General features: G+C 40.1%; 1 protein-coding gene across 1 annotated transcript in view; it reads left to right on the forward strand.

The window, feature by feature from the left end:
* Positions 1 to 27,601, forward strand: part of LOC134300331 (beta-1,4 N-acetylgalactosaminyltransferase 2-like) — a 76,466-nt gene extending 48,865 nt beyond the window's left edge. Inside the window, exons 4-12 of the mRNA XM_062985052.1 lie at positions 10,415 to 10,543; positions 12,413 to 12,516; positions 12,640 to 12,677; positions 15,371 to 15,551; positions 19,044 to 19,130; positions 23,547 to 23,728; positions 23,811 to 23,954; positions 24,062 to 24,290; positions 27,420 to 27,601. Coding sequence (XP_062841122.1) covers positions 10,415 to 10,543; positions 12,413 to 12,516; positions 12,640 to 12,677; positions 15,371 to 15,551; positions 19,044 to 19,130; positions 23,547 to 23,728; positions 23,811 to 23,954; positions 24,062 to 24,290; positions 27,420 to 27,601 — 1,276 coding nt within the window. The remainder of the gene's footprint in view (positions 1 to 10,414; positions 10,544 to 12,412; positions 12,517 to 12,639; positions 12,678 to 15,370; positions 15,552 to 19,043; positions 19,131 to 23,546; positions 23,729 to 23,810; positions 23,955 to 24,061; positions 24,291 to 27,419) is intronic.
* Positions 27,602 to 27,755: the final 154 nt, after the last annotated feature.

The following is a 27,755-nucleotide window of genomic DNA, read 5'->3' on the forward strand; positions in this document are numbered from 1 at the left end:
GTGGTATCTGGCACCAAGATGTTAGCAGCAGATTCTTTAACTCCTAAGTTGTGAGGTGGGGCCTCCATGGATCGGACTAGTTTGCCCAGCACATGAACAAGGGCTGTTTTGGCAGCAAAAGGGGGACCAACACAATATTAGGATCGGTGTATATTTAACCCTTATATTTAACTTTTGACAGTGACTTTAGTGTCTTGTTCTTTGGAGTCCTAAAGACCTCAGTGTTGTGTGTGTGTGTGTGTAATAAAATTACAATTTACCCAAAGAGAGATAGAGAAAGGAGATTTTGTAAAGGGTTTTGTGTGTGTGAGAGAGAGGGAATATATAGTGGTACCTTGTAACTTAACGTCCCCTAAACTCAAAATCTTTGAAACTCAACACCATTCGTCAAGAAATTTGTACCCCTAAACTCAACGTGTGTGTGACTGCTGCTTTGTTCAGCGCTTGGCTTGAGCGGTTGGTATAATGTCATCAAAGTGCGAATACGAGACCGCACCTTCAAATTCACTCTGAAAGGTGTTTCACTTTTAAACTTGTGTTACAGCTCGAGGTTCTGAGAAATTGTAAGTCAGCTTTTCTGAGAAAGTTTAAAAAACATAATTTTATAAAGCTTAATGTGACTAAATGTATTAAAAGAATGACATAGGAACACTAAACCTATCTTAATTATTACTGCTCATTAGTTCTCTCTACTAATTAAGAAGCATAAGGAAAAAATAAAGAAGTAAAGAGCAGGTTTTATTGTATGTTTTATTGATTTTTACTGTTTTTAATTGTATTTCAGTGTTTTTCTATTATATTTGTGTAATTTTAGTGCATACGTGTCAAAAACAAGCCCATTATTTTACATAGCCTAAAATATATGCAGTTCCATGGGACCATGAAACGCATTAACAGGTTTCCCATTCATCCCAACACCTTTTAAAGTCAACGCCACTCCTAGAACAGTTTTAAGTTACTACTGTATTGTAGTATAGTGTTATACTGTTATAATATATTTTACTATTGTTGTTTTTACTAGCATTGGTGGTAGGTAGTGCTGTTGTTATTTTTATTCTATGGTTTGTATACCGTATAATTTTTTTTCATTAAGACTTTGGCAGTACAACAATAAATACCTGTCATGCCAGTAAAACACCATTGCATTGAATTGAATTAGGAGAGAGAGAGAGAGAGAGAGAGATAGAGAGAGAGAGAGAGAGAGAGAGAGAGAGCTGTGCCCTCAACACCAGACAGAAACCCAAAACATAAAAACACATAAAAATCGATTGTCTTTAATCATATCAATATTCTAACTAGACTCAGACCCCAAACAGAACACATTTTACTTTGTGCTCTACAAATATGCAAAAAAGGAATGTAAATTTATATTACAATTATACACACAAATATGCAAAAAGCAGAAGGGGGAAGTGCTTACTACACAAAACTGTATGTACATATGCATGAACTGGTGGTTTTATTTAAATGAAGGGAGCAAGACATGTTGCTGGAGGAACCTTCTTTGAGACCTTTTTGTCCGAGAACTTGTCTGTTATGTATGTGTAGTTAGGAAGGTGTCACTTCTTGATGGATGTACTTTTTGAGTTGCAGCACTGGGTTTCTAACTTTCTTTTTTACTGATCAGGATTTTGGGTTGTACCTGGATCTCACTGTGGATTGCGTAAAAGAACTGTAAAGACAAATTTAGGTGAGTCTTTATTGGCTTTAAAATATACATTAATATACAATAATTACTTTTATTTAAAATTAATTACAGATTAGATTTTTTTTGTTATAAGGAAAAAAAAGGCTTATGGTATTTATATAGTGAAATTAATAAAGGTAGAGGATCTGTTAGCTTTAACTTTCTTAACTAGTGTACATCAACAGTCCTTGTTTGGCTTTGTTAAATGTAAAATGTTGACAAGACATGTAATTAGACACCAGTTTGACAGCTTAGAATAGAAGTGCTTTGTTCAAGATCCTGTCTGTTATGTTTGTGTAGTTAGGTGTTGCTTCTTGATAGTGGTGCTTTTTAAATTGCAGCACTGAATTTCTAACATTTTTATTTTATCTTTGTTAATCAGGATTGTGGCTTATACAAACATATTTCTCTTTTCTCACTGTGGATTGCAAGAAGGAACTGAAAAGACACACTCAGGTGAGTCTTTAATGGCTTTAAAAAAGTAATTGTAAATCATTTGATTTCACCATTTGAATTTTTTTTTATTATAAGGAAAAAATATATACAATATTATATACACTGATCAGCCATAACATTAAAACCACCTCACATCTCACAATTTATCAGCTCCACTTACCATATAGAAGCACTTTGTAGTTCTACAATTACTGACTGTAGTCCATCTGTTTCTCTGCATGCTTTGTTAGCCCCCTTTCATGCTGTTCTTCAATGGTCAGATCTCTCCCAGGACCACTACAGAGCAGATATTATTTAGGTGGTGGATCATTCTCAGCACTGCACTGACAGTGACATGGTGGTGGTGTGTTAGTGTGTGTTATGCTGGTATGAGTGGATCAGACACAGCAGCGCTGCTGGAGTTTTTAATTACAGTGTCCTACCTAGTTGGTCCACCTTGTAGATGTAAAGTCAGAGACGATCGCTCATCTATTGCTGCTGTTTGAGTCGGTCATCTTTTAGACCTTCATCAGTGGTCACAGGACGTTGCCTACGGGGCATTGTTGGATGGATATTTTTGGTTGGTGGACTATTCTCAGTCCAGCACTGACAGTGAGGTGTTTAAAAACTCCATCAGCGCTGCTGTGTCTGATCCACTCATACCAGCACAACACACACTAACACCACCACCACCATGTCAGTGTCACTGCAGTGCTGAGAATGATCCACCACCTAAATAATACCTGCTCTGTGGTGGTTGTGGGAAAGTGCTGACCATTGAAGAAAAGGGTAAAAGCAGATGTGTGTTTAGGTATTTAAAACAATTTAGAGTGTTGTGCGGACAGGTAGTCATTAGCGCTATTTTAGTCCTCTACTTCTACTGTATAAATAACAGACTCTAGTGTCTCACTGCCACACCTCAGCTGATGCTAAAAGCTTGTTTCACCCGTCTTTCACAACCCCACTGACATCTAAGAACATGTTTTTTTATTTATTTCACAACCTGAGTAATCTTATACGACTGCGGGCACGCCTTTGGATTTAAAACATTACAGTGCTGAGAGCAAAGTGAGGTGTCTGTATCAGCTAGTATAGACCAATCATTCTGAATTAACATTACTTAGACTAGCATGAAGTTGACTCATGACCTAGACTTTTTGAAAGAACGGGAACAGATGAGCGTCATGTAGTGCCCCCTGAGGAATGCAGTTTATGACGTTTGCTATGAATCACCCAGAACCTTACATTAAGAGAGCAAAAAAGAGTACTGACTGCTTAGATTAAGTGTTCTTATGCAAGAAAGTTACGGTATGCCGAAGAGTAAAATGTAGACGTACCGGTACGGCGTAGTGGTGGCTCACTGTGACATGCCTTAAGTTAGGACAGTGTAAAAAACCTGGTAATATACACTGATAAGCCATAACATTAAAACCACCTCCTGGTTTCTACACACACTGTCCATTTTAACAGCTCCACTTACCATATAGAAGCCCTTTGTAGTCCATCTGTTTTTCTACATACTTTTTTAGACTGCTTTCACCCTGTCCTTTAAGGGTCAGGAACCCCCACAGGCCCACCACTGAGCAGGTATTATTTAGGTGGTGGATCATTCTCATCACTGCAGTGACACTGACATGATGGTGGTGTGTTAGTGTGTGTTGTGCTGGTCTGAGTTTTTAAATACCGTGTCCACTCACTGTCCACTCTATTAGACACTCCTACCTAGTTGGTCCACCTTGTAGATGTAAAGTCAGAGACGATCGCTCATCTATTGCTGCTGTTTGAATTGGTCATCTTCTAGACCTTCATCAGTGGTCACAGGACGCTGCCCACGGGGTGCTGTTGGCTGGATATTTTTGGTTGGTGGACTATTCTTAGTCCAGCAGTGACAGTGAGGTGTTTAAAACTCCATCAGCATTTCTGTGTCCTACCCACTTATAACAGCACAACACACACTAACACACCACCACCATGTCAGTGTCATTGCAGTGCTGAGAATGACCCACCACCCAAATAATACCTGCTCTGTAGTGGTCCTGACCATTGAAGAACAGCATGAAAAGGGGGCTTACAAAGCATGCAGAAAAACAGATGGACTACAGTCAGTAATTGTAGAACTACAAAGTGCTTCTATATGGTAAGTGGAGCTGATAAAATGGACAGTGAGTGTAGAAACAAGGAGGTGGTTTTAATGTTATGGCTGATCAGTGTATATTAACAAATAAAATAAAGTTAACCCAACAAAACATGCAACATCTTGGTTTCATACCCACTTTCTTAACCACTTATCCAATTAGGGTTGTAGTGGGTGCTGGGGAGCCTACCCACAAGATGCAATTCTTATTTAAAATCTAACAGTTTTATCTTGAATGCTACTAATCAATGATAACCTATCTTCTATATAATATCAGATCAGTACACCACCAACTATTTATCATAGTGGTATGCAAGTTGGAACACAAAAATCTCTGGGGCAAAATATATTAGGTCACGTAAACAGAAATGTGTTACTATTCCTGTTAGTTTATGCAAAATATGACGACCATATTACAGTTATCACAGTAATGATCAAACAATCCAACAATGTTCTATGTTGGATCACAAAATCATAAAAACAAAGATTTACAGGATTCAAATACTAATATACAGTGTATCACAAAAGTGAGTACACTCCTCACATTTCTGCAAATATTTCATTATATCTTTTCATGGGACAACACTATAGACATGAAACTTGGATATAACTTAGAGTAGTCAGTGTACAGCTTGTATAGCAGTGTAGATTTACTGTCTTCTGAAAATAACTCAACACACAGCCATTAATGTCTAAATAGCTGGCAACATAAGTGAGTACACCCCACAGTGAACATGTCCAAATTGTGTCCAAATTGTGCCCAAATGTGTCGTTGTCCCTCCCTGGTGTCATGTGTCAAGGTCCCAGGTGTAAATGGGGAGCAGGGCTGTTAAATTTGGTGTTTTGGGTAGAATTCTCTCATACTGGCCACTGGATATTCAACATGGCACCTCATGGCAAAGAACTCTCTGAGGATGTGAGAAATAGAATTGTTGCTCTCCACAAAGATGGCCTAGGCTATAAGAAGATTGCTAACACCCTGAAACTGAGCTACAGTATGGTGGCCAAGGTCATACAGCAGTTTTCCAGGACAGGTTCCACTCGGAACAGGCTTCGCCAGGGTCGACCAAAGAAGTTGAGTCCACGTGTTCGGCGTCATATCCAGAGGTTGGCTTTAAAAAATAGACACATGAGTGCTGCCAGCATTGCTGCAGAGGTTGAAGACGTGGGAGGTCAGCCTGTCAGTGCTCAGACCATACGCCGCACACTGCATCAACTCGGTCTGCATGGTCGTCATCCCAGAAGGAAGCTGACGCACAAGAAAGCCCACAAACAGTTTGCTGAAGACAAGCAGTCCAAGAACATGGATTACTGGAATGCCCTGTGGTCTGACGAGACCAAGATAAACTTGTTTGGCTCAGATGGTGTCCAGCATGTGTGGTGGCGCCCTGGTGAGAAGTACCAAGACAACTGTATCTTGACTACAGTCAAGCATGGTGGTGGTAGCATCATGGTCTTGGGCTGCATGAGTGTTGCTGGCACTGGGGAGCTGCAGTTCATTGAGGGAAACATGAATTCCAACATGTACTGTGACATTCTGAAACAGAGCATGATCCCCTCCCTTCGAAAACTGGGCCTCATGGCAGTTTTCCAACAGGATACCGACCCCAAACACAACCTCCAAGATGACAACTGCCTTGCTGAGGAAGCTGAAGGTAAAGGTGATGGACTAAACCCAATTGAGCACCTGTGGCGCATCCTCAAGTGGAAGGTGGAGGAGTTCAAGGTGTCTAACATCCACCAGCTCCGTGATGTCATCATGGAGGAGTGGAAGAGGATTCCAGTAGCAACCTGTGCAGCTCTGGTGAATTCCATGCCCAGGAGGGTTAAGGCAGTGCTGGATAATAATGGTGGTCACACAAAATATTGACACTTTGGGCACAATTTGGACATGTTCACTGTGGGGTGTACTCACTTATGTTGCCAGCCATTTAGACATTAATGGCTGTGTTGAGTTATTTTCAGAAGACAGTAAATCTACACTGCTATACAAGTTGTACACTGACTACTCTAAGTTATATCCAAGTTTTATTTCTATAGTGTTGTCCCATGAAAAGATATAATAAAATATTTGCAGAAATGTGAGGGGTGTACTCACTTTTGTGATACACTGTACATATATCAGCCATAACATTAAAACCACCTTCTTGTTTCTACACTCACTGTCCATTTTATCAGCTCCACTTACCATATAGAAGCACTTTGTAGTTCTACAATTACTGACTGTAGTCCATATGTTTCTCTACATACCCTTTAGCCTGCTTTCACCCTGTTCTTTAATGGTCAGGACCCTCACAGAGCAGGTATTATTTAGGTTGTGGGTGAATCTCAGCACTGCAGTAACACTGACGTGTGTGTTAGTGGCAACACTGGTGGTGTGTTAGTGTGTGTTGTGCTGGTGTGGTCTCTGACTTTACATCTACAAGGTGGACCAACTAGGTAGGAGTGTCTAATAGAGTGGACAGTGAGTGGACACGGTATTTAAAAACTCCATCAGCACAACACACACTATCACACCACCACCATGTCAGTTTCACTGCAGTGCTGAAAATGATCCATAACCTAAATAATACCTGTTCTGTAATGGGTCCTGACCATTAAAGAACAGAGTAAAAGAAGGCTAAAAAAGTATGTAAAGCAACAGATGGACTACAGTCGGATCATCAGACTAGTGCATTATTCTGCATCCGAGTGAATTAGTGCTTGGATCAGTGTGTTAATAAAGCATTGCAAAGTCACACAAACTAATGCGGCTCTTTGTCTGAAAACTTTATCCTGCAGGTTAAACTTTTCATCATGTCCAAACGGCTAGTACTAATCCTGGCTGTGCTGTTGATCATCAGCATTATATACTTTTTCATCAAACCGACCACGCTTTCCACCAGGTACTGGCATACTTCACATTTTTAAACCAAGCATTGTAATCATTTATTCTGTGGTGTCATTATGTTCACCAACATTTGTGTTTTCTTTTAAACAGTTTGTGCCCTCCGTATCAGGACAGTAAAGATACTGGAACTAGCCCAAAATTAAAAGCAAAGTAAGTGACCATTGATTTACTAAACGTTATTATTGATACATATTAAATGGTTTATTTAATTTAATGCAAACTCAATTTAAATGTTGTAGGTACAGCTGAAGCTTAAAAAGTAGGACTTAAGGGTGTAAAAATGTATTTTTTCCTGTTAAAAATGACATATTTTACTATAATGTTGACTATTAATAATACTTACTGATGATAAAAAGTTTATAGGCTAAATATTCCTGTCAGAATAATGGTTTAGCTAATACTTGTTATGTGATTTGCATTTTATAGATAGATAGATAGATAGATAGATAGATAGATAGATAGATAGATAGATAGATAGATAGATAGATAGATAGATAGATAGATAGATAGATAGATGTGTTGTGTTTCCCCTACAATTAAAGCATTTGGTGGCTCGGTAGGTAGCACTGTCGCCTGACAGCAGGAGGGTCCCGAGTTCGCTCCCCAAGCGGAGCGGTGTGGGTCCCTTCTGTGTGGAGTTTGTATGTTCTCCCAGTGTCTGTGTTGGTTTCCTCCCACAGTCCAAATTTCCAAAGTTAATTGGAGACCTATAGGTGAATGGGTGTGTGTGTACGAGTCAATATAATAAACACAAAACGAGTCGAGTCACGAGTCTTTAGGCTAGAGTCCGAGTTAAGTCACGAGTCTTTAGGCTACAGTCCGAGTCAAGTCACGAGTCTTTAGGCTATAGTCCAAGTCGAGTCACGAGTCAATATAATAGACACAAAAAATATGTTGGAAATGTAGAGTAGAAATAAATGAACAATATGTAAGTTCAGATAAACAACAACAGAGCGTCATTGCGACTGTATTTTGCCGTTTTACTTAGTGCCTTTACTTTCCTAGGTACCAGTTATAAGCTTAAACGGACGTTTTGTTTTCATTGCAAATTACAACACAGTAGCCAAAAGCCAAAACACAGCAAAAAATCCATAACCACTGCTTACCTAAGCTTATGTTCTTCCAGATGCTATTCAATTTATAAGCGTGTGTCCCATCAGGAATAGAATTCGTTATTTTGTAAATGTGCTTATAATTAAAAACCTCCAAACTTTTCCCGGTTGTGAAGTAAAACACACGTTAGAACTCGATAGAAAGCCAATCAAGCATTTCATTGACACATTATCTGTGTGGCACAAACTGAATAAATGCAAATAACAGCATTTCTTACTAAAAATTTAAATCAGAAGGTCTGATTGGCTCAGAAAGCGTTTTTTTTTCAGTCATTAGCGCCAATTCTGTAGGAGCGTTCCATTATTTTAAGTGACTTTCATATTCAAAGTAGGGAGTAGGGAGTGACGCTTCATCACTACGCCAGAAGCTGGCTGGAACATTTACCCATTGTGTGCGTTGCGGGTTAAGACGGCCGGAACATTATTAGAGAGCTGAGAATGACACGATCTGAATGTCAGATGTATATATACGTACTGTATATACGTATATATGTATATATACAGTGGTGTTAAAAAAAATAGCAGTGATTTTAAAAAAGCAAATAAAGCACAAAATCATTATAATAACTCTTATTTCCATAAATGCAAATGCACTGAAAATACTAGACTTTCAATTCTAAATCAAAACATTAACAACATTTAGCCAGTTTGTGTTAATCCTTTACAGAAAGTTAAAAAAAATTAATATTAGGCTGTTAAAAAAAATAGCAGTGCCAGCATTTTTCTTTAAAAATTAAAAAAAAAATCTATTATCTATAAACTGAAATTTTTTTTTAAGTTTTACTTTACCTTAAATTACTGAACCAATCGACCAACCTCTGGCACCTCTGAACAGGTATTCCAGTCCAGGATGATTAGACTACATTCCACAGTTCTTCTGCAATTTTGGGTTTTGTCTCAAAAAAACATGTTTCAGATATCAGCCCACAAGTTCTCTATGGGATTGAAGTCAGAGGATTGGGCTGGCCAATCTATTTCCTCAATCTTGTTTGTCTGTAATCAAGATGTTTTGGGTCATTGTCATGTTAAAACATCAATTTTAAGGACATTTCTTCTTCGACATAGAGCAACATGATCTCCTCAAGTATTCTGATATATTTAAATTGATCCATGATCCGTCGTATGCCATAAATAGGCGTAACGCCATGGTATGAAAAACATCCCATTATCATCATTTTGTACCACCATGCTTTACTACCTTTACAGTGTACTTTGGCTTGAATTCAGTGCTCGGGGGTTGCCTTCACCAGTCCACAAAATGTTGAGCCATTTCTTTTTGGACCAGTCAATGTGTTCCTTGGCAAATTTGAACCCATTCAGGACGTGTCTTTTTCTTAACAACGGGACCTTGCAAGGAGTTCTTGCTGGTAAATTGGCTTCACTTAATCATCTTCTGTACTCACTGCTAACTTCAGATGTTCCTTGATCTTTCTGGAGGTGATCATTGGCTGAGTATTTGCCATTTTGGCTATTCTTCGATCCTTTCGAACAGTTGTTCCACTCTTCCTTCTGCGTCTTTCAGGTTTTAGTTGTCACTTCAAGGCATTTGAGATCATTTTAGCTGAGCAGCCTATCATTTGCTGCACTTCTCTGTATGTTTTTTCCCTCTACAATCAACTTTTTAATCAAAGTACGCTGTTCATCAGAACAATGTCTGGAACAACCCATTTTACCCAGTATTTCAGAGGGAAATGCGCTATGACCAACCTGTGCAACATTTGCCACCCTCCTACCTTAAATAAAGGCCAAAATTTACACCCGTTCTTCTGCAGAATTAATTACTTCACCAATTGAACTCCTCACTGGTATTATTTTGAACAACGCCCTTTCAATCAATGCTTCGATTACTCAGAATGAGCGGCATGCATGTTCTAATTGTTGGGTTTGTTTTGTTTTCATTACTCTACTACACTCAAGTACATTTTTTGCTATGTAGAAATAGCATTTCTACTAAAAACAGTGATTTATCAGGTTAATGGTGATGGACTGCTATTTTTTTTAACACCACTGTATATATAATTGTCACACGTAACTGTTTTTTGCGAGTCACGAGTCGAGTTCTGTTACCTGTTCTGACACTTCTGATGTAAGAACGTATTGACCAAGGCCTACAAGGTACACGCAGTTTAAAGAGTGCTCTGTTTTTTTCTCTTCAGAATATTCATAAACGTCAGTCGTCCCTCGTGTACCTGTTCAGCTGCTGAGCTGGCACGTCTATTGCCAAAGGACAGTCTGAGTATAATAGAGAATCATCGGACTGAAGAATACAGACAGCACCAGATCAGGTTTGGCCGGTTTTGTCATTCATTCATTTGATGCTTTTCATCTTTTCAGGCTCACTAACTTTCTGAAACCAGATAAGACCCTGTACAGGGTTTGTCCCTTTCAAAAAAATACAGACTGCTTTATCAAATGAATATTAAGATTTGAATAAGATGGATTAGAATCACAACAGAAACCATGGCATTGATGCTAATCAGGGTCTGATCTATAGCTTCACTACAGGCTTTCCTCTTACCAAGAACTGTGTAGTATCTTTCACTCGGGTACCAATGCAATCAATGCAAGTTAAATTACGACTATTTACATTAACATCAAGTAGATGTTAAATACAACCCCAAATCAGAAAAAGTTGGAACAGCATGGAAAATGAAAATAATAAAAAAACACAGTTTCTTACATTTACTTTGACTTTTATTTCATTGCAGACAGTTTAAACTCAAGATATTTCATGTTTTATCTGCTCAACTTCATTTCATTTATTAATAAACATCCATTCCTGCATTTCAGGCCTGCAACACATTCCAAAAAAAAAAGTTGGGACGGGGGCAATTTAGGGCTAGTAATGAGGTGAAAAAACTAAATAATGATGTGATTTCAAACAGGTGACTGTAATCATGGTTTGGTACAAAAGCAGCATCCAGGAAAGGCTGGTCTTGGATGAGCAAAGATGACCAGAGGATCTCCAGTTTGTCAACAATTGCATGAGAAAATGATTGAAATGTTTGAAAACAATGAACCTCAAAGAAAGATTGGAAGGGATTTGAATATTTCTTCCTCTACAGTGCATAATATCATTAAACTATTCAAGTAATCAGGAGGAATTTCAGCTGAACGTCCGTGATCTTTGATCCCTCAGACGGCACTGCATCAAGAACCGCCATTCAACAATAGCTGATATAACCACATGGGCGAGGGATTACGTTGGCAAACCTTTGTCAAGCACTACAATACAGAGTTAGATGCACAAATGCCACTTAAAACTCTACTGTGCAAAAAAAGAAGCCTTATGTTAACCATGTCCAGAAGCGGCGTCGACTTCTCTGGGCTTGGAGGCATCTAGGATGGACCATCACACTTTGGAAACATGTATTGTGGTCAGATGAATCAGCACACCAGGTCTTTTTTGGAACAAAGGGACACCGTGTGCTCCGGACCAAAGACGAAAAGGACCATCCAGACTGTCATCAGCAACAAGTCAAAAAGCCCTTGTGTCAGTGCCCTTGGCAAAGGTCATTTACACTTCTGTGATGGCAGCATTAATGCAGAAAAGTCCATTGAGATCTTAGAGCAACATGTGCTGCCTTCAAGACGTCATCTTTTCCAGGGATGTCCATGCATTTTTCAACATGCTGCACACATTACAAAGGCATGGCTGCAGAAGAAGAGGGTATGGGTACTGGACTGGCCTGCCTGCAGTCTTGACCTGTCCTTAATAGAGAATTTTGAAAGGGAAAATGCGACAACAACGACCCCGTACTGTTGCACTTGTTAAGACGTGTTTGCAGGAAGAATGGGACAAAATAAAAGCTGAAACACTAAATCACCTGGTCTCCTCAAATCCAAAACGTCTTTTAAGTGTGGTGAAAAGGAATGGCAACATTACAAAGTGGTAAATGCTTTACCGTCCCAACGTTTTTTGGAATGTTGCAGACCTGAAATGTAGGAATGGATGTTTATCAATAAATGAAATGAAGTTGAGCAGACAAAACATGAAATATCTCAGGTTCATTCTGAATGTAAGAAACTGTGTTTTTTTTTAATTATTTGCTTTTTCCATGCCGTCCCAACTTTTTCTGATTTGGGGTTGTATATGGTAGGCTGTAAAAACCTCTGATATGTTTATCATTTAAAAAATCTTGAATCATTATTAGGATGAAGAGAAGTAACACGATTATTCTCGCTCAACCCAACTCTCCTCTTCAATATCCCATGCATGGAGTGACAGTGATACCCATGAGGAAAAGTGAGATACCAGGTATGCTATTAATAGTCGACAATATACCGTGTATTTATCAGTGTACAGTGTATTTCTATTCAGTAAAATGTCAGGCTACAAGTATTGTGATATCAAGTTACGGTACATTGTATATTGTTACAGGTTTAGCATTACATACATCACGGAAAGGTCCTTACAAGGTACATAACAGTTAATAACATGATTACTTGGCACATAGCAAATTTAAGATACTATCAGTGGTGAAGGGCTTTACTTTTGGCTTGTTCTTTCTTATATCTTATGTCTAGTACTATTTTAGTCTTGTTGCTGGCTTCTGTATTTGACTGGAATAATGGTTTTTGCTCTAGGGACATTTACAAGTGCTTATCGAGCTGGATTCGGTTGATGCATCTGTTACATTATTAAAACAAACACTCATATCTAGCCTAATCCTGGTTTTAAAAGCATTGACACCTTTTGACACCAAAAGACTTACTCTGTCTAGACTTTAATACATAAAACCCTTGAGCAAAGCACTTTATTCCATGTTTAAATTTGTTCTAACTTGGTGGCCTTAAAAACATTCGTTCTTTATTGCAACATGCTTCATGGCTACACGTACCATGAAAAAATATTTGCTCTGTCTTGATTTCCTTTATCTTTGCATATTTGTCACAAAGATCCTCCTACGAAATGTTGTATTTATTATTTATTTAAAAGAAAGATTATAAAACACTTATATCACCCATGTGAATTATCTTCCCTACTTAATAAATGGTTGTGCCACCTTTCCATAACTATAAATCTGTCCTTCACCTCACTGTGAAGAACATTCGGCTCGCTTTTTATACAATAATTTCAATAAGCTGTTTTTATTCTACGTATATATGTTTTTGTTTTTCGGGTGGCGCAGCGGTAAAACACGCTATCACACCAGGGCTGACATTTCAAACTCGTCGGCTAAATGAACAACGATTGGCTGTTGTTCATACAGGGTGGGAAGCCGGATAGGGAGCTCATAAATGATGCAATCACGGCCTCTGCTGGCTGATTGATGCCGCCCGCACAGAGCCGAGGGATAACGCGTTGATCAGGGTGTGGCTCTCCGTACACAGAGCTGATCCACATATGAACTCGGCTTGTGCAGGTGAAAAGATGCAGTCGGCTACTGCACACGTCGTGTGTCAGTCTCGCTCTTCTCAATCAGCAGTGGAGATCAGCATCAGTAGAGAGAATGCGTTAATGCAATCGGCTAATTGTATATGACTAGACTGGGAAGAAAATTGGGAAAAATGCAAAAAAAAAATCTAAACAAAGTGTAATAAATGCAAAAATAGAGGAAATCAGATAGAGGCATGCTTTATCAAATTATTGCTTTAAATTATTACTTTACGCTGCTTTAAGAAAAACTCATAACCCTTTGTAAGTTTTAAAAAATACAACTTGTGAACCTTTAGGAATTATATGGTGTCCTGTCTAACTACTGGTCTGGTTTCTTGGCAGTAATGTTTGAATAAATCACATTATTAAAAAAACACAATAATTATTTACTGTCCAGGCTGGCAAAGTTTTGTAGACCCCTTTACAATGGGAAAGCCATGCTTATTCTACTTACATGTAGCACGGTCAAAGAAATGAGCAAAGACTCAGCTGAGGAAAGACCATGTTGATCAGAGATCGGGAGTAAATAGGGCTTTGACAAAGCCTATAGCGCAAACGGCGGCACGATTTAGGAAAGAGAGGGCTAAGAAAGGTGGAGGTCAGTTATCTGCAACAGGCCTTACTGTGGAAGAGGAAGCAACACTGGGAATACTAGGCCCAAACAGTGACTGAAGGGACATCTGGGGGAGTAGATGTATGTTTAAAGGCCCCATCTACCCATCTACCCCACCTCAGCCTACATCCCCTGTGCAATCTTCACTTTGCAGCAGTCCTGGGTCATCTCCTAAGCCTTTCTCTTCACAGTCCAGTCAAATGGCTCCGCCTGATCAACAGGACATGGCCAAGCAGCTTTCAATGGCAGTGTTATAGCTAACCAGTGCCATCTATTTTTTTTCCCAGTTATACTGCCCTCTAAACAAGCATTTAATTAATTTTATTTAGATGTGTACATCAATTAAATTATTTTTTCAAGTGAATAAAATTATTTAAACATTGAAATACAACATTGCATATTTTTATAGTCAAAATTGAATGAATGAATGACCCGAAGGGTTTCGGGAAACACTCGTAAATTTAAGAATGTTCTTAAGTACAACGTTACGAAGTACTTAGCGTTATAAATGTTTTGGAAAACGCACCCCTGTTCTATTCTTAATCATTTTTGTGATTCCCCCGTCCCTTTTCTGTCATCGTTTTTAGTACCCAGGGCTTCAGGGAGAAGCATCAGTCTGTGATTTATGGTCAGTTCATTGGTGGACTGAGTAGCTCATGTTGCTGGCTGTAGTTGCAGTTTCACCTAGTTGACTTGTTTCAGTAATTCAATCGGATTTTCTCAACTGTTTCCAATTGTGTTTGTCTTCTTATTTCAATTGTTATAAGCCCGTTCCTTTCTGTGACTGTTGGACTGCTGGTTAGCATGGTGTAGGTATCATTCCAGATGCTGCTCATGCTTGAAATTTCCGAATATGCCTACAATTCTCCTCACCATTGTGCAAGTCTTATACGCAATCATAATTGTTGTGTTATTGATGTTCTCCCGATGATTAAATACAAAAGTCCATATACTTTTTTTAGCCTGGACATTTATCTCATGCATCTGCCTGTTATCTATTATTAGTTGGATTGTTAGTAAGATCAAACCACCAGATAATTCCAAAGCAGTTCACATCATTATTTCCCTAACAGAATCCCCAAACCTAATAAATCTTATATTTGTGCGCTGTGCTACAAGGTTACTCTAAAAGTGCAGCTTGGCGTGCTGTCTGTGGACAACAACGTGGCTGAAGCAGTTGTTGAAGGGCAGAACCAGGGCACCTTAAACATCTCCTCCACCCGACTGGCCATTATTAATTATTTGCTAAACAAAGTGACCTACACCACCAGTCACTACCACGTCAAGGCAACCGACATGGGTAAGTTCCTACTAAACACACAGACAAAACCAAAGTATTCTAAATCTGATTAGCTTCTGTCAGCGCAAGCTAGGACATGCAACAGCAGGTAACACCAAGAAGCAATAGCTAAGCAGTTAAAGGTTGTTTTTTTTTTTTTTCCTACTCATACAGCACTTTTTTTTTTACTTGTATGGAATGGAAACCAATGTAAATATACTTACATGATTAGCTAGCTCACAAAGGTGGTGTTTTGAATAAATTTGTTTAATAATTAGGCTGTATCTACCCAGTTACAGTTTACACATCAAATGCTAAAAGTACAATCTTGTTTTTTTGTAATGTAAAACAACAAGTAACAAAATTATTGTAGGTATATAAGCCTTCAATAACTTAACCCTTAATATAACTATAAGCTATATAAGAAATGCATGTTAAATGAGCTTTTCAGGCCGCTCGCGTGGTGCAGCGCTAAAACACGCTAGCTAAAACACCAGTGCTGACATATCAAACTCGTCGGTTCAAAACGGTTCGAAACTCAGCACTGCCATTCGGCAATTGGCTTGTTCTTACAGGGAGGGAAGAGCCATATAGGGACCTCATAACTGATGCAATTACGACCTTTGCTGGCTGAGTCGAGGAAGAATGCGATCAGGGTGTGGCTCTCCGTGCACAAGGCTGATCGCATATAAACTCGCCTCGTGCAGGTGAAAAGATGCAGTCGGCTACTGCACGCGTGTCGGAGGGTCCTCAATCGGGGTGGGGGTCAGCACCAGAAGAGGAAGCATAACGCAATTGGGTAAAATTTGGACACGCTAAAAGATTGAGAGAAAAAGGGAAAATGCATTAAAAAATGAGCTTTTCAGTTAATTCTGAAGTAGCAGAATGTATATTTAAACAAACTCCAAGAGCCAAGACAGGCTGGATATGTGACATCGAGCTAGGGTTGGGCGGTATGACGATATTACCGTATACCGCGGTATTCAAAAATGGTGACGGTATTTTTTAAATGTGATGCGCCGAATTTCTGCTTCAGGTTTACCTTGAAAACTGAGACTTTAGGACATGCGTGTGACATGTAAAGTAGCGTTCTCGTTAACCACTCAAATGTTTGGACTTTTAATTATTTTAACATTACTTTACATCACCGTCATCGCAACATGAACATTTACATACATATTTTTTGTTACGGTATAGAACTTAATTCTGGATTACAGGCATAACTAATCGTACACGTTCATACACTTTTAAGAAATATCTGTAACTATAAACTAAGCAGTTAACTTTTGAAATATATTGAAGTGTTTAGCCTGCTATTATTCTGTTTTGTGTGGGCAGAGAGAGATTACAATGCCAAAATGTTATGTGTTAATGTTTGTGTTAAAGTGTAATTGATACACGTGCATTTATACTTATGCGTATTTATTATAGATCAGATAAGATAAGCAATGTTTGACGTTCAGATTGTTAAATCTTTTTATAATAAAACATTGAAATATTGTAATTACACTCAAGTGTGTACACTGTAAAGTTTGTCCGCGACACAACCCGCCCCACACCCAATCCCTCCCCGCCAATCCCCCCCCCCCCCCGCCGCGGTAATACCGTATACCGCGGTATTTCCTGAAGACGGTATGACGGTATGAAAATCGGCAATATCGCCCAACCCTACATCGAGCATAAGATAAGATCTTTTAAGATCTTGCCACAACATCTCAATAGGTCTGAAGTCAGGACTTTGACTCAGCCACTCCAAAAATCTTTGTTTCTTTTGAGCCATTTAGTGGTGGACCTGCTTGCTTGCTTCATTGTCATCGTCTTGCTGCATTGTTCCATCCTACAAAAGCAAAGCAACCCCAGACCATCATACCAACAGTCAAGAATGGTGGTAGTAGTGTGATAGTCTTATGATGGGATGTGAAGTTAGCTCTACGCCACATGTAACAGGAAAAACATGTTTGACTAGTTTGACTCATTGGTCAGCTTAGGGCTTATAGAGCTTTTGTGTTCTTTTCAATAGTGATCTGTGCGTTGTAGCTCTACCTTAAATTCCAAGTGTCTTCCTTATTGTGCAATTGTGCAAAAGTAAGACCTGCAGTTCTCAGGGTTCTTTGGTGACCTTCTGGATAAGCCGTTCATGCATCATTGGCCACTCCTAGGGAGGTTCACCATTGTTTCAATTCAAGTTTTTACTATTTGTGGACAATGGCTCTCACAGTGGTTTGCTGGACTACCAAAGCCTTAGCAATGGATTTTGAAAACCTTTCTAGGCTTCTCGCTTCGAATGACTTTGTTTTGCAGCTGTATTCGCATCTTTAGAACATGGCATCATGTGCTGCTTGTTGGGAACTAGCAGTCTAACCTGCTGCACATTACCATACAGGTTCTATTTAAGTGATGCTTAGATTCAGCAGGTCTGGCAGTAATCATGTCAACTGAATTTTGGTTACATCACTGATGTAGTAGCTAAGGAAGCAATTACTTTTTCACATAAGATTAGGGAGGGTGATATAAAAATTTAAAATTGGATTATACACTGATCAGCCATAACATTAAAACCTTCTCCTTGTTTCAACACTCACTGTCCATTTAATCAGCTCCACTTACCATATAGAAGCACTTTGTAGTTCTACAATTACTGACTGTAGTCCATCTATTTCCTTACATACTTTTTTTAACCTGCTTTCACCCTGTTCTTCAATGGTCAGGACCCTCACAGGACCACTACAGAGCAGGTATTATTTAGGTGGTGGATCATTCTCAGCACTGTGTGTTAGTGTTTGTTGTGCTGGTCTGAGTGGATCAGACACAGCAGCGCTGCTGAAGTTTTTAAATACCGTGTCCACTCACTGTCCACTCTATTAGACACTCCGACCTACTTGGTCCACCTAGTAGATGTAAACTCAGAGACGATCGCTCATCTGTTGCTGCTGTTTGAGTTGGTCATCTTCTAGACTTTCATCAGTGGTCACAGGACGCTGCCCACGGGGCGCTGTTGGCTGGATAGTTTTGGATGGTGGACTTATTCTCAGTCCAGCAGTGACAGTGAGGTGTTTAAAAACTCCATCAGCGCTGCTGTGTCTGATCCACTCATACCAGCACAACACACACTAACACACCACCACCATGTCAGTGTCACTGCAGTGCTGAGAATGATCCACCACGCAAATAATACCTACTCTTTGGTGGTCCTGTGGGGGTCCTGACCATTGAAGAACAGGGTGAAAGCATGCTAAAAAAGCATGCAGAGAAACAGATGGACTACAGTCAGTAATTGTATAGCTACAAAGTCCTTCTATATGGTAAGTTGAGCTGATAAAATGGACAGTGAGTGTAGAAACAAGGAGGTGGTTTTAATGTTATGCCTCATCAATGTATTTACAAAATATGTTAGTCATTCTCATTCCAAGTCATTTATTTGTAATTTCTACGTACATTCAAGTATTAATGTACATCTGTGTGTGTGTGTGTGTGTGTGTGTGTGTGTCTGTGTGTGTGTGCGTCCTTCTCTAGTCTACTACACCTTTGACGATTACACAGCACTATTTCCCATTATGATCCAACGGCCGAAAGTACCTGTCCTCAGCGATCCCGGAAATGGTGAGAAGCCTTTGTCTTTTTCTGTTCTCTATAACAGTCCACACTATAAACAAAGCATGTCAACCATATGTTTAGTATGTTCACACGGTTTCGTATTGTGTTTCGTGGAGCTGTTATGAACATAGTGACATCAAGACAGGTGCAGTTGTATTGTTGTTCAACATGTCCTAAAGCTGTGATTGTACTTACTCTATTAAAGACATTTAAAAGTAAAAAAACAAAACACATGTATTTCAATTCGATTGTTTGTATTTTTTTAAATATACAGTTTAAAAGGTATGGAAGAGCTGAACAGGCTTAGTGCCTGCAAAGCAAAAGCAGAACAAGCTAGATATGACAGCTCGGGAGCAACTCGGCGTTCGCTCGGGGATCGAAACTCGGCTCTCGATCATTGTGTGAACTGTTCAACGACTCGATCCGAGCGACTCAAGAAAAATATTTAGCATGTGAAATATCTGGACCAGTCGACGAGTCAAAATCCCGCGAGCAGGTTGCAATTGGCAGCGAGTGCTATGTCGAACTACAGCCAATGAGAAGGCAAGACACGGGTGAGGGGAAAGCCGGGGGAGAAGTGTAAAAACATGGGACAGGGGCATAATATAGTTTATATCAGAATACATCCGCACACACACAAGCTTTACTGTATTTACAGTATTACAGAGGTTCTTAACTTATACCGATCGTACACAGATCAGCCATAACATTAAAACCACCTCCTTGTTTCTATACACATTATCTATTTTATCAGCTCCACTTACCATATAGGAGCACTTTGTAGTTCTACAATTACTGACTGTATTCCATCTGTTTCTCTGCATGCTTTGTTAGCCCCCTTTCATGCTGTTCTTCAATGGTCAAGACTCTCCCAGGACCACCACAGAGCAGATATTATTTGGGTGGTGGATCAGTCTCAGCACTGCAGTGACACTGACATGGTGGCGGTGTGTTAGTGTGTGTTGTGCTGGTATGAGTGGATTAGACACAGCAGCGCTGCTGGAGTTTTTAAACACCTCACTGTCACTGCTGTCCACCAACCAAAAATATCAGGCCAACAGCACCCTGTGACCACTGATGAAGGTCTAGAAGATGACCAACTCAAACAGCAGCAATAGATGAGCGATCGTCTCTGACTTTACATCTACAAGGTGGACCAACTATGTAGGAGTGTCTAATAGAGTGGACAGTGAGTGGACACGGTATTTAAAAACTCCAGTAGTGCTGCTGTGTCTGATCCACTCATACCAGCACAACACACACTAACACACCACCACCATGTCAGTGTCACTGCAGTGCTAAGAATGATCCACCACCTAAATAATACCTGCTCTGTGGTGGCCTTATGGAGGTCCTGACCATTAAAGAACAACATGAAAGGGGGCTAATAAAGCATGCAGAGAAACAGATGGACTACAAAGTGCTTCTATGTGGTAAGTGGAGCTGATAAAATGGACAATGTGTGTAGAAACAAGGAGGTGGTTTTAATGTTACTGCTGATCAGTGTATAAATCCATGAAAAGATTAGAGTAAGTGTTTTCTGTAACTCTAATCCTGGTCAGGGTGATGGAAGGTCCAGCAGGACAACACATGCTTACATACTGTATGTCTTTGTCATAAATTGTGGCTATTCCTCCACCACGACCGCTAAGACGTGGCTTATGTTCATAACTGTAACCCGGAGGAGATGCTTCATTTAAACCTAGATACTCATCAGGTCTAGCCCAGGTCTCAGTTAAACAAAGTGCACTAAGACTATTATCTGTAATTATTTCATTTACAATTACTGTTTTGCATGCAAGTGACCTGATGTTTAGAAGTCCTAACTTTAGTTTAGCCCTACTATGGTTTTCATGATGCTCATTTAGATTAATTTTAATGAAGTTATTATGACATACTTTTTGATATTGTTTTGGCTTACACCTGCCACGGTAAACAGACACAGTCTCAGTGGTTTGTGACCTAAGGATTCCGGGTGACGTCCGATGGCGACTCGCAGACAGTCGGTTAGGCCTGTTTGTCTGCTGCCTGGTCTTGGCTCTGGATAGTCATTTAACACTATCTGCCGCTACACTAACGCGGTGGTAAAGCCTGTCACCTATGCTGCAAGAAATGCGAGCAGCACCCTCCCATGTGGGGTGGACACCATCCCGCTTCAAAAGACCAGGCCTTCCCTCAAAAGTGGACCAGTTATCTACAAAATCAATGCAGTTTTCTGCACCATTTAGACATCCAGCGGTTCAGCGACAACAACCTGCTGTAGGTTTCGCCACTGGGTCGAATCGGTAAGGGGCCAGAGCACAATACTGCCTCGGACATCGACCTAGCTAACTCACACACCTCTTTAACATTATTCTTAGTAACCTCAGACTGCCGTAAACGAACATCATTAGTGCCGACGTGGATAACAATCTTCGAAAATCTACGATTAGCATTAGCCAGCACTTTCAGATTTGCTCTGATGTCAGGCGCCCTGGCCCCCGGAATACAGGTGACTATGGTTGCTGGTGTCACTATGGGGGTCGCAATACGCACGTGTCGGAGCTGAGAATCTCCTATAACCAGAGCACTTACTGTACATTAACAGGCTTCTCAGCGGGTGGCTCACTGAGTGGGGAAAACCTGTTGGACACGTGCAACTGAGATGGTCGGTGCTTTGCCCTACGACTATGTCGCCAAAACGTCACCCAGTCGCCCCGCTGTGAGGGCCCCAGAGTCTGGGGTTCTGTACCTGAACTGCTGGCATTCGGGACTGCTACAGCTGAATCTAAGCCCTCACTAGTAGTAGTCTGTTCTAACGCCCGAATGCGCCCTTCTAACACTGAGATCTTCTCCGTCAGACTAACAACTAATCTACACTTATCACATATAAAGTTATCACTAAACACGGAGAAGGAATAACTGAACATGTTGCACTCGGAACAGGGATATAAAGCTCCTGCTGGGGCCATTATAATAAAGAAAGTTACTTAGCTTTAGAAGATGAGTTGAAGTTGATGTTTATGTTGGTTTCACCGGCGCTTCTGCTGGTAGTCACAGAAAAACGGCTTTAATTCCGGACGAAACAGGCGATGATGAGCTGGAATGTAAAACCAACAACCAAACAACACAAACACGCTTCGTTCGGGCAAAACGGCTGTAATTCTAAAGGAAAACGGTGTTTATGTGCTGGTGTACAAAATAAATAAACAGAACGCGGTTCCTACGGACAGAAAACGGTTATAACTCTCCACAAAACAAAGATGTTTAAGCGCTGAACTACAAAAACAACCAAACACAAACGCGCTTTGTTTCCGACAAAACGGCTGTAATTCTAAAGGAAAACGGTGTTTATGTGCTGGTGTACAAAATAAATAAACAGAACGTGGTTCCTACGAACAGAAAACGGCTTTAACTCTCCACAAAGCAAATATGTTTAAGCGCTAAAATACAAAACACAACCAAACACAAACGTGCTTCGTGCGGACAGAAAGCGGTTTTAATTCTGGATGAATAAGATGTTTATTCGCTGAATTACAAAACAAACAAACTAAAACCGGCTTCGTTTGGATGCCGGTAGCAGAAGTTTTCACAAGCACGGATTCTAGCTGTTTCTACAAAGCATTAAAAGATAATCATTTGATAGTTTGGTATATGGAATTAAAATGACTTATTAGAGTTTTTTTTTAAATATGCAAACGCTGTTAAAGAATTGCTTTTAATTAGTGGTTGTTTTTTTTTTACTCAAAATAAGAGTACGTAACCATTTAAAATCTTGTTTTTGACAGGGTGTTGGGTCAATTTAGTCAATACACTGCCAATGTTTAAATCTTAAGCTAAATTATTGTCAAAAATTAGAGAATTTTACAGAATTTACTCTGTAAATTAAGCTTCAGGACAGTCATAATTAATATGTAATAAACCTAAACATTCTTTAAGTTTTCTACTTACTAAGCACTTTAGAAACACCCATCTGGTACATTCATTCATTAATTATTCATTCATTATTTTATAATCTACACCTACCATACGAATGAGCTCTGTTTGTAGCTTATCTGTTGCCCTATACCTTTTGTCTATGCTTTAATTTTTATTTTTAAAGCATTTTTAAAATACTGGTAAAGCTTATAAGGATTTTGCCCTGCCACAAAGCAAAAATGCTTCAGGAATGGTTTTAGGAGCACAACAACGAGTTTGAGGTGCCTCCAAATTCCCCAGATCTCAATCCAATCAAGCATCTGTGGGATGTGCTGGACCAACAAGTCCGATCCATGGAGGCCCCACCTCACAACTTACAGGAGTTAAAGGATCTGCTGCTAACATCTTGGTGCCAGGGGGACCAACACAATATTAGGAAGGTGGTCATAACGTTATGCCTGATCGGTGTAGGTTTTGCCAAAGCAAGAAAAATCACTAAAAATACTTGCCCTTTTTTCTTTGTAGATGTCAACTCTCAGGTGACCATCGTCACCAAGACCTTCATAAGATACAGGGAGTTATACGTCCTTATTAACAGCATTCGTCGGTATTATCCAACTATTAAAATCATCATTGCTGATGACAGCTTTACGCCAGAAAAGGTGAACGGTACCAACATAGAGCAGTACATCATGCCCGGTGGTCAGGTATGTATTTTTTGCTTATTTCTCATTTTAATCAAGTTAAAGCTGTTTTATTTACTTATAAATCTGAATGATGGGTCCACAGGGCTGGTTCGCAGGCAGAAACTTGGGGATCTCACAGGTTACCACCAAGTACTTCCTCTGGGTGGATGATGACTTTGTATTCCAAAATTTTACCCGCATTGAGAGCTTTGTGGAGATTATGGAAGCACTTCCCGAGTTGGATGTGGTGAGCTATGCAGATCAGGCTCTAATAACTATGATCTTTATTTATTAATTAATTAATTTATTGGATAATTGGTTAAATTGATTATATCCTGCTCTGTGCTCGTACAGCTCGGCGGTGATGTTGGAGGAAATCAGTTTTACTTCACACTCGCTTATGAGGAAGGAGATGAGAATGAAGGTGGCTGTGCAAGTCGAAATCAGAACAGGTGGCACAGTCCAGTCCCTGGCTTTCCAAACTGCTACTTTGTAGACGGGGTCGTCAATTTCTTCCTGGCCCGGACCCATTCGGTGCAACAGGTTGGGTTTGACCCTTTCCTGAAAAGAGTGGCTCATACTGGTAAGTCTACTTCTAAACTTGAAATAATAGTGGGCAACCATTTACAATCTTGTTTTTGACAGGGTGTTGGATCAAGCCAAAATTAATATGTAATATACCTAAAAATGTACACTCACTAAGCACTTTATTAGGAACACCCATCTGGTACATCCATTCATTTATTATTCATTCACTATTTTATAAGCTACACCAACCATATACAGATACATCCCAACAACACTGCTGTGCATGCTACACTCATACCATAACAACACACACTACCATGTCATTAAGATGTACATGTACATATACACTGATCAGCCATGACATTAAAACCACCTCCTTGTTTCTACACACATTGTCCATGTTATCAGCTCCACTAACCACATAGAAGCACTTTGTAGTTCTACAATTACTGACTGTAGTTCATCTGTTTCTCTGCATGCTTTGTTAGCCCCCTTTCATGCCGTTCTTCAATGGTCAGGACCCCCACAGGACCGCTACAGAGCAGGTATTATTTGGGTGGTGGATCGTTCTGAGCACTGCAGTGACACTGACATGGTGGTGGTGTGTTAGTGTGTGTTGTGCTGGTATGAGTGGATCAGACACAGCAATGCTTACACTGCTGGACTGAGAATAGTCCACCAACCAAAATTATCCAGACAACGGCAGCCCATGGGCAGCGTCCTGTGACCAGTGATGAAGGACTAGAAGATGACCAACTCGAACAGCAGCAATAGATGAGCGATCGTCTCTGACTTTACGTCTACAAGGTGGACCAACTAGGTAGGAGTGTCTAATAGAGTGGACAGTGAGTGGACACGGGATTTAAAAACTCCAGCAGCGCTGCTGTGTCTGATCCACTCATACCAGCACAACACACACTAACACACCACCACCATGTCATTGTAAATGCAATGCTGAGAATGATCAAAGACCCAAATAATACCTTCTCTGTGGTGGTCCTGTGGGGGTCCTGACCATTGAAGAACAGGTTCCAAGCAGGTTAAAAAGTATGTAGAGAAACAGATGGACTACAGCCAGTAATTGTAGAACTACAACGTGCTTCTATATGGTAAGTTGATAAAATGGACAGTAAGTGTAGAAAGTGATGAGAATGGTGACCACCCAAACATCATCTAGTCAGTTGGGGGTTAAATGGGGGTTAATGAATGGGTATGCGGAGGGGGTGTTTAAAAGGTATAAAGCAACAGATGGGCTACAGTCAGTAATGGAAACTCACAAAATTAATCTAAAATAGCCAATTAACGTACAGACCAGAAAGGTGTTCCTAATAAAATGCTTGTTTGTGTACATCTTTGGATACACAGCAGCCTACCAAACTATATGGTCAAAAGTTTGCGGACACCCATCCTGATTGTATCCACTCGTTATCAATAGGTGTGGCCAAAGCACCTGAACTCAGTTTAATATGTAATATAAATTAAATGCATTCTATGTTGATACATTTTGGGAATGGCCCTTCAAGCTGTGGGTTATCAATTGAAAGGTTAAGGGTTCGAATCCTGGCTCTGCCATGATGCCAGTGTTGGGCCCTTGAGCAACCTGGGATATGTGTGAAAATCATTTCATTGTTCTGTACACGTGTAGACGTGTATATGACAAATAAAAGCTTCACACTTACCCATCCCATTTGCCTCTGGGCACAAATTGAGGTGCATAAAGATGTGTTTTGACATGAGTTTAAAGTGGAGGAATGCCCTGACATGAACTCCAATAAACGTCTTCGAAAGGAATTGGAACTTCAGAGGGAAGGGAAGTATGTCTATGGTTTTAGTCTAGCAAGAATGGTCATGTGATCACACAAATTTTGGTTGTATAGGGTAGTTTCCAATTTGTGGTTGTAAGAGCAGGTGGTAAGGACTGGAAAATAGATTCACAACAGAGCTGTTTCTAGACTAATCAGAAACTAGAGAAACTGAAGAAGTGTCATGCAAAAATGTGAGACAAAAAATAGGAAAACATTTCTATTGCCTGAGGTGGGTTTAAATACTGTCATGGACATAGACAGTTCTGCCAAGTACAATGGTCAAAGATCTAATCAGAGTTATACCAGAAGCTTGATGATCTCTACTCGTGCTGACCCCTGCCCCGATTAAGCAGAGCGATCTGACACACGCCCCTTCCGACACGTGTGCAGTAGCCGACTGCATCTTTTCACCTGCACGAGGCGAGTTCGTATGCGGATCAGCCTTGTGTAAGGAGAGCCACACCCTGATCAAAGCATTATTCGTCGACTCTGTACAGCCAGCAGAGCTCGTAATTGCATCAGTTATGAGGTCCCTATCTGGCTCTTCCCACCCTGTATGAACAACAGCCAATCGTTGTTCATGTAGCCGTCCAGCCCAGCCGGATGGCAGAGCTGAGTTTCGAACCGATGAGTTTGACATGTCAGCTCTGGTGTTCTAGGGTATTTTACCGCTGCATTTTTACATTTACATTTACAGCATTTAGCAGACGCCTTTATCCAAAGCGACTTACAGTACAGTTACAGTATACAGTCTGAGCAACTGCGAGTTAAGGGCCTTGCTCAAGGGCCCAACAGCAGCAACCTGGCAGTGGTGGGGCTTGAACCAGCGATCTTCTGATTACTAGTCCAGTACCCTAACCTAACTAGGCTACGGCTTGCCACCTGAGTGGCTGTAGATTTTTAAAAAACATACAACAAACCATAAAAGACCTTTAAAAGTGTCCCACCATTGTGAGATAAGGATTAGACTTAATTGTTTCTTGTTAATTAAAAATACTTGTTAATACTTGTTAAGGGTAATATGTCAGACTTACTGTTGTACTGCTGCATTAAATGAATTGGTATTTAAGTATTTGAGCGAGGCCGACAAGTACGACAGGGTCATGGGCGGCCAAGACTCATTAATGCATGTAAGGAGGGAAGGCTGGCCCGTGTGGTCCGATCCAACAGACGAGCTACTGTAGCTTAAATTGCTGAAGAAGTTAATGCTGGTTCTGATAGAAAGGTGTCAGAGCAAACACACACACAGGGCACACACTCCACCAGGGAATCGAACCCAGGACCTTCTTGCTATGCACTGAAATTCAGTTTTAATGAAATTATCCAATAATCTAAATTAGATGTACTGACCCCAGTCTTTACTTCTGTTTCTTCTTCAGAGTTCTTCATCGATGGGCTTGGGACGTTGCTGGTTGCTTCCTGCAAGGGACTCTCAATCAGCCACCAGAAGAGAGCTAACAGCAGTCTGTATAGTAAATACAGGACACAAAAGAAGTCAGCTGAAGTAGCGAAAGAGAAACATCACTACTTTAAGAACTATCTCAAGTGCATCAGATATTGAAGCAGCTTTTAGAAGGATCATTGTTTCCGTAAACCCTTTATGTGTGTATATATTGTTTGTGTATATATTGTATTTTTAAAAAAGGGAAAACAATTATTACCACCCCAGGTAAAGATGAGTAAAAGGGTTATAAGAAATTGCTGGAAATTCTTTA

Source organism: Trichomycterus rosablanca, chromosome 22 (assembly GCF_030014385.1).
Source record: "Trichomycterus rosablanca isolate fTriRos1 chromosome 22, fTriRos1.hap1, whole genome shotgun sequence".
NCBI classification, from domain to species: domain Eukaryota; kingdom Metazoa; phylum Chordata; class Actinopteri; order Siluriformes; family Trichomycteridae; genus Trichomycterus; species Trichomycterus rosablanca.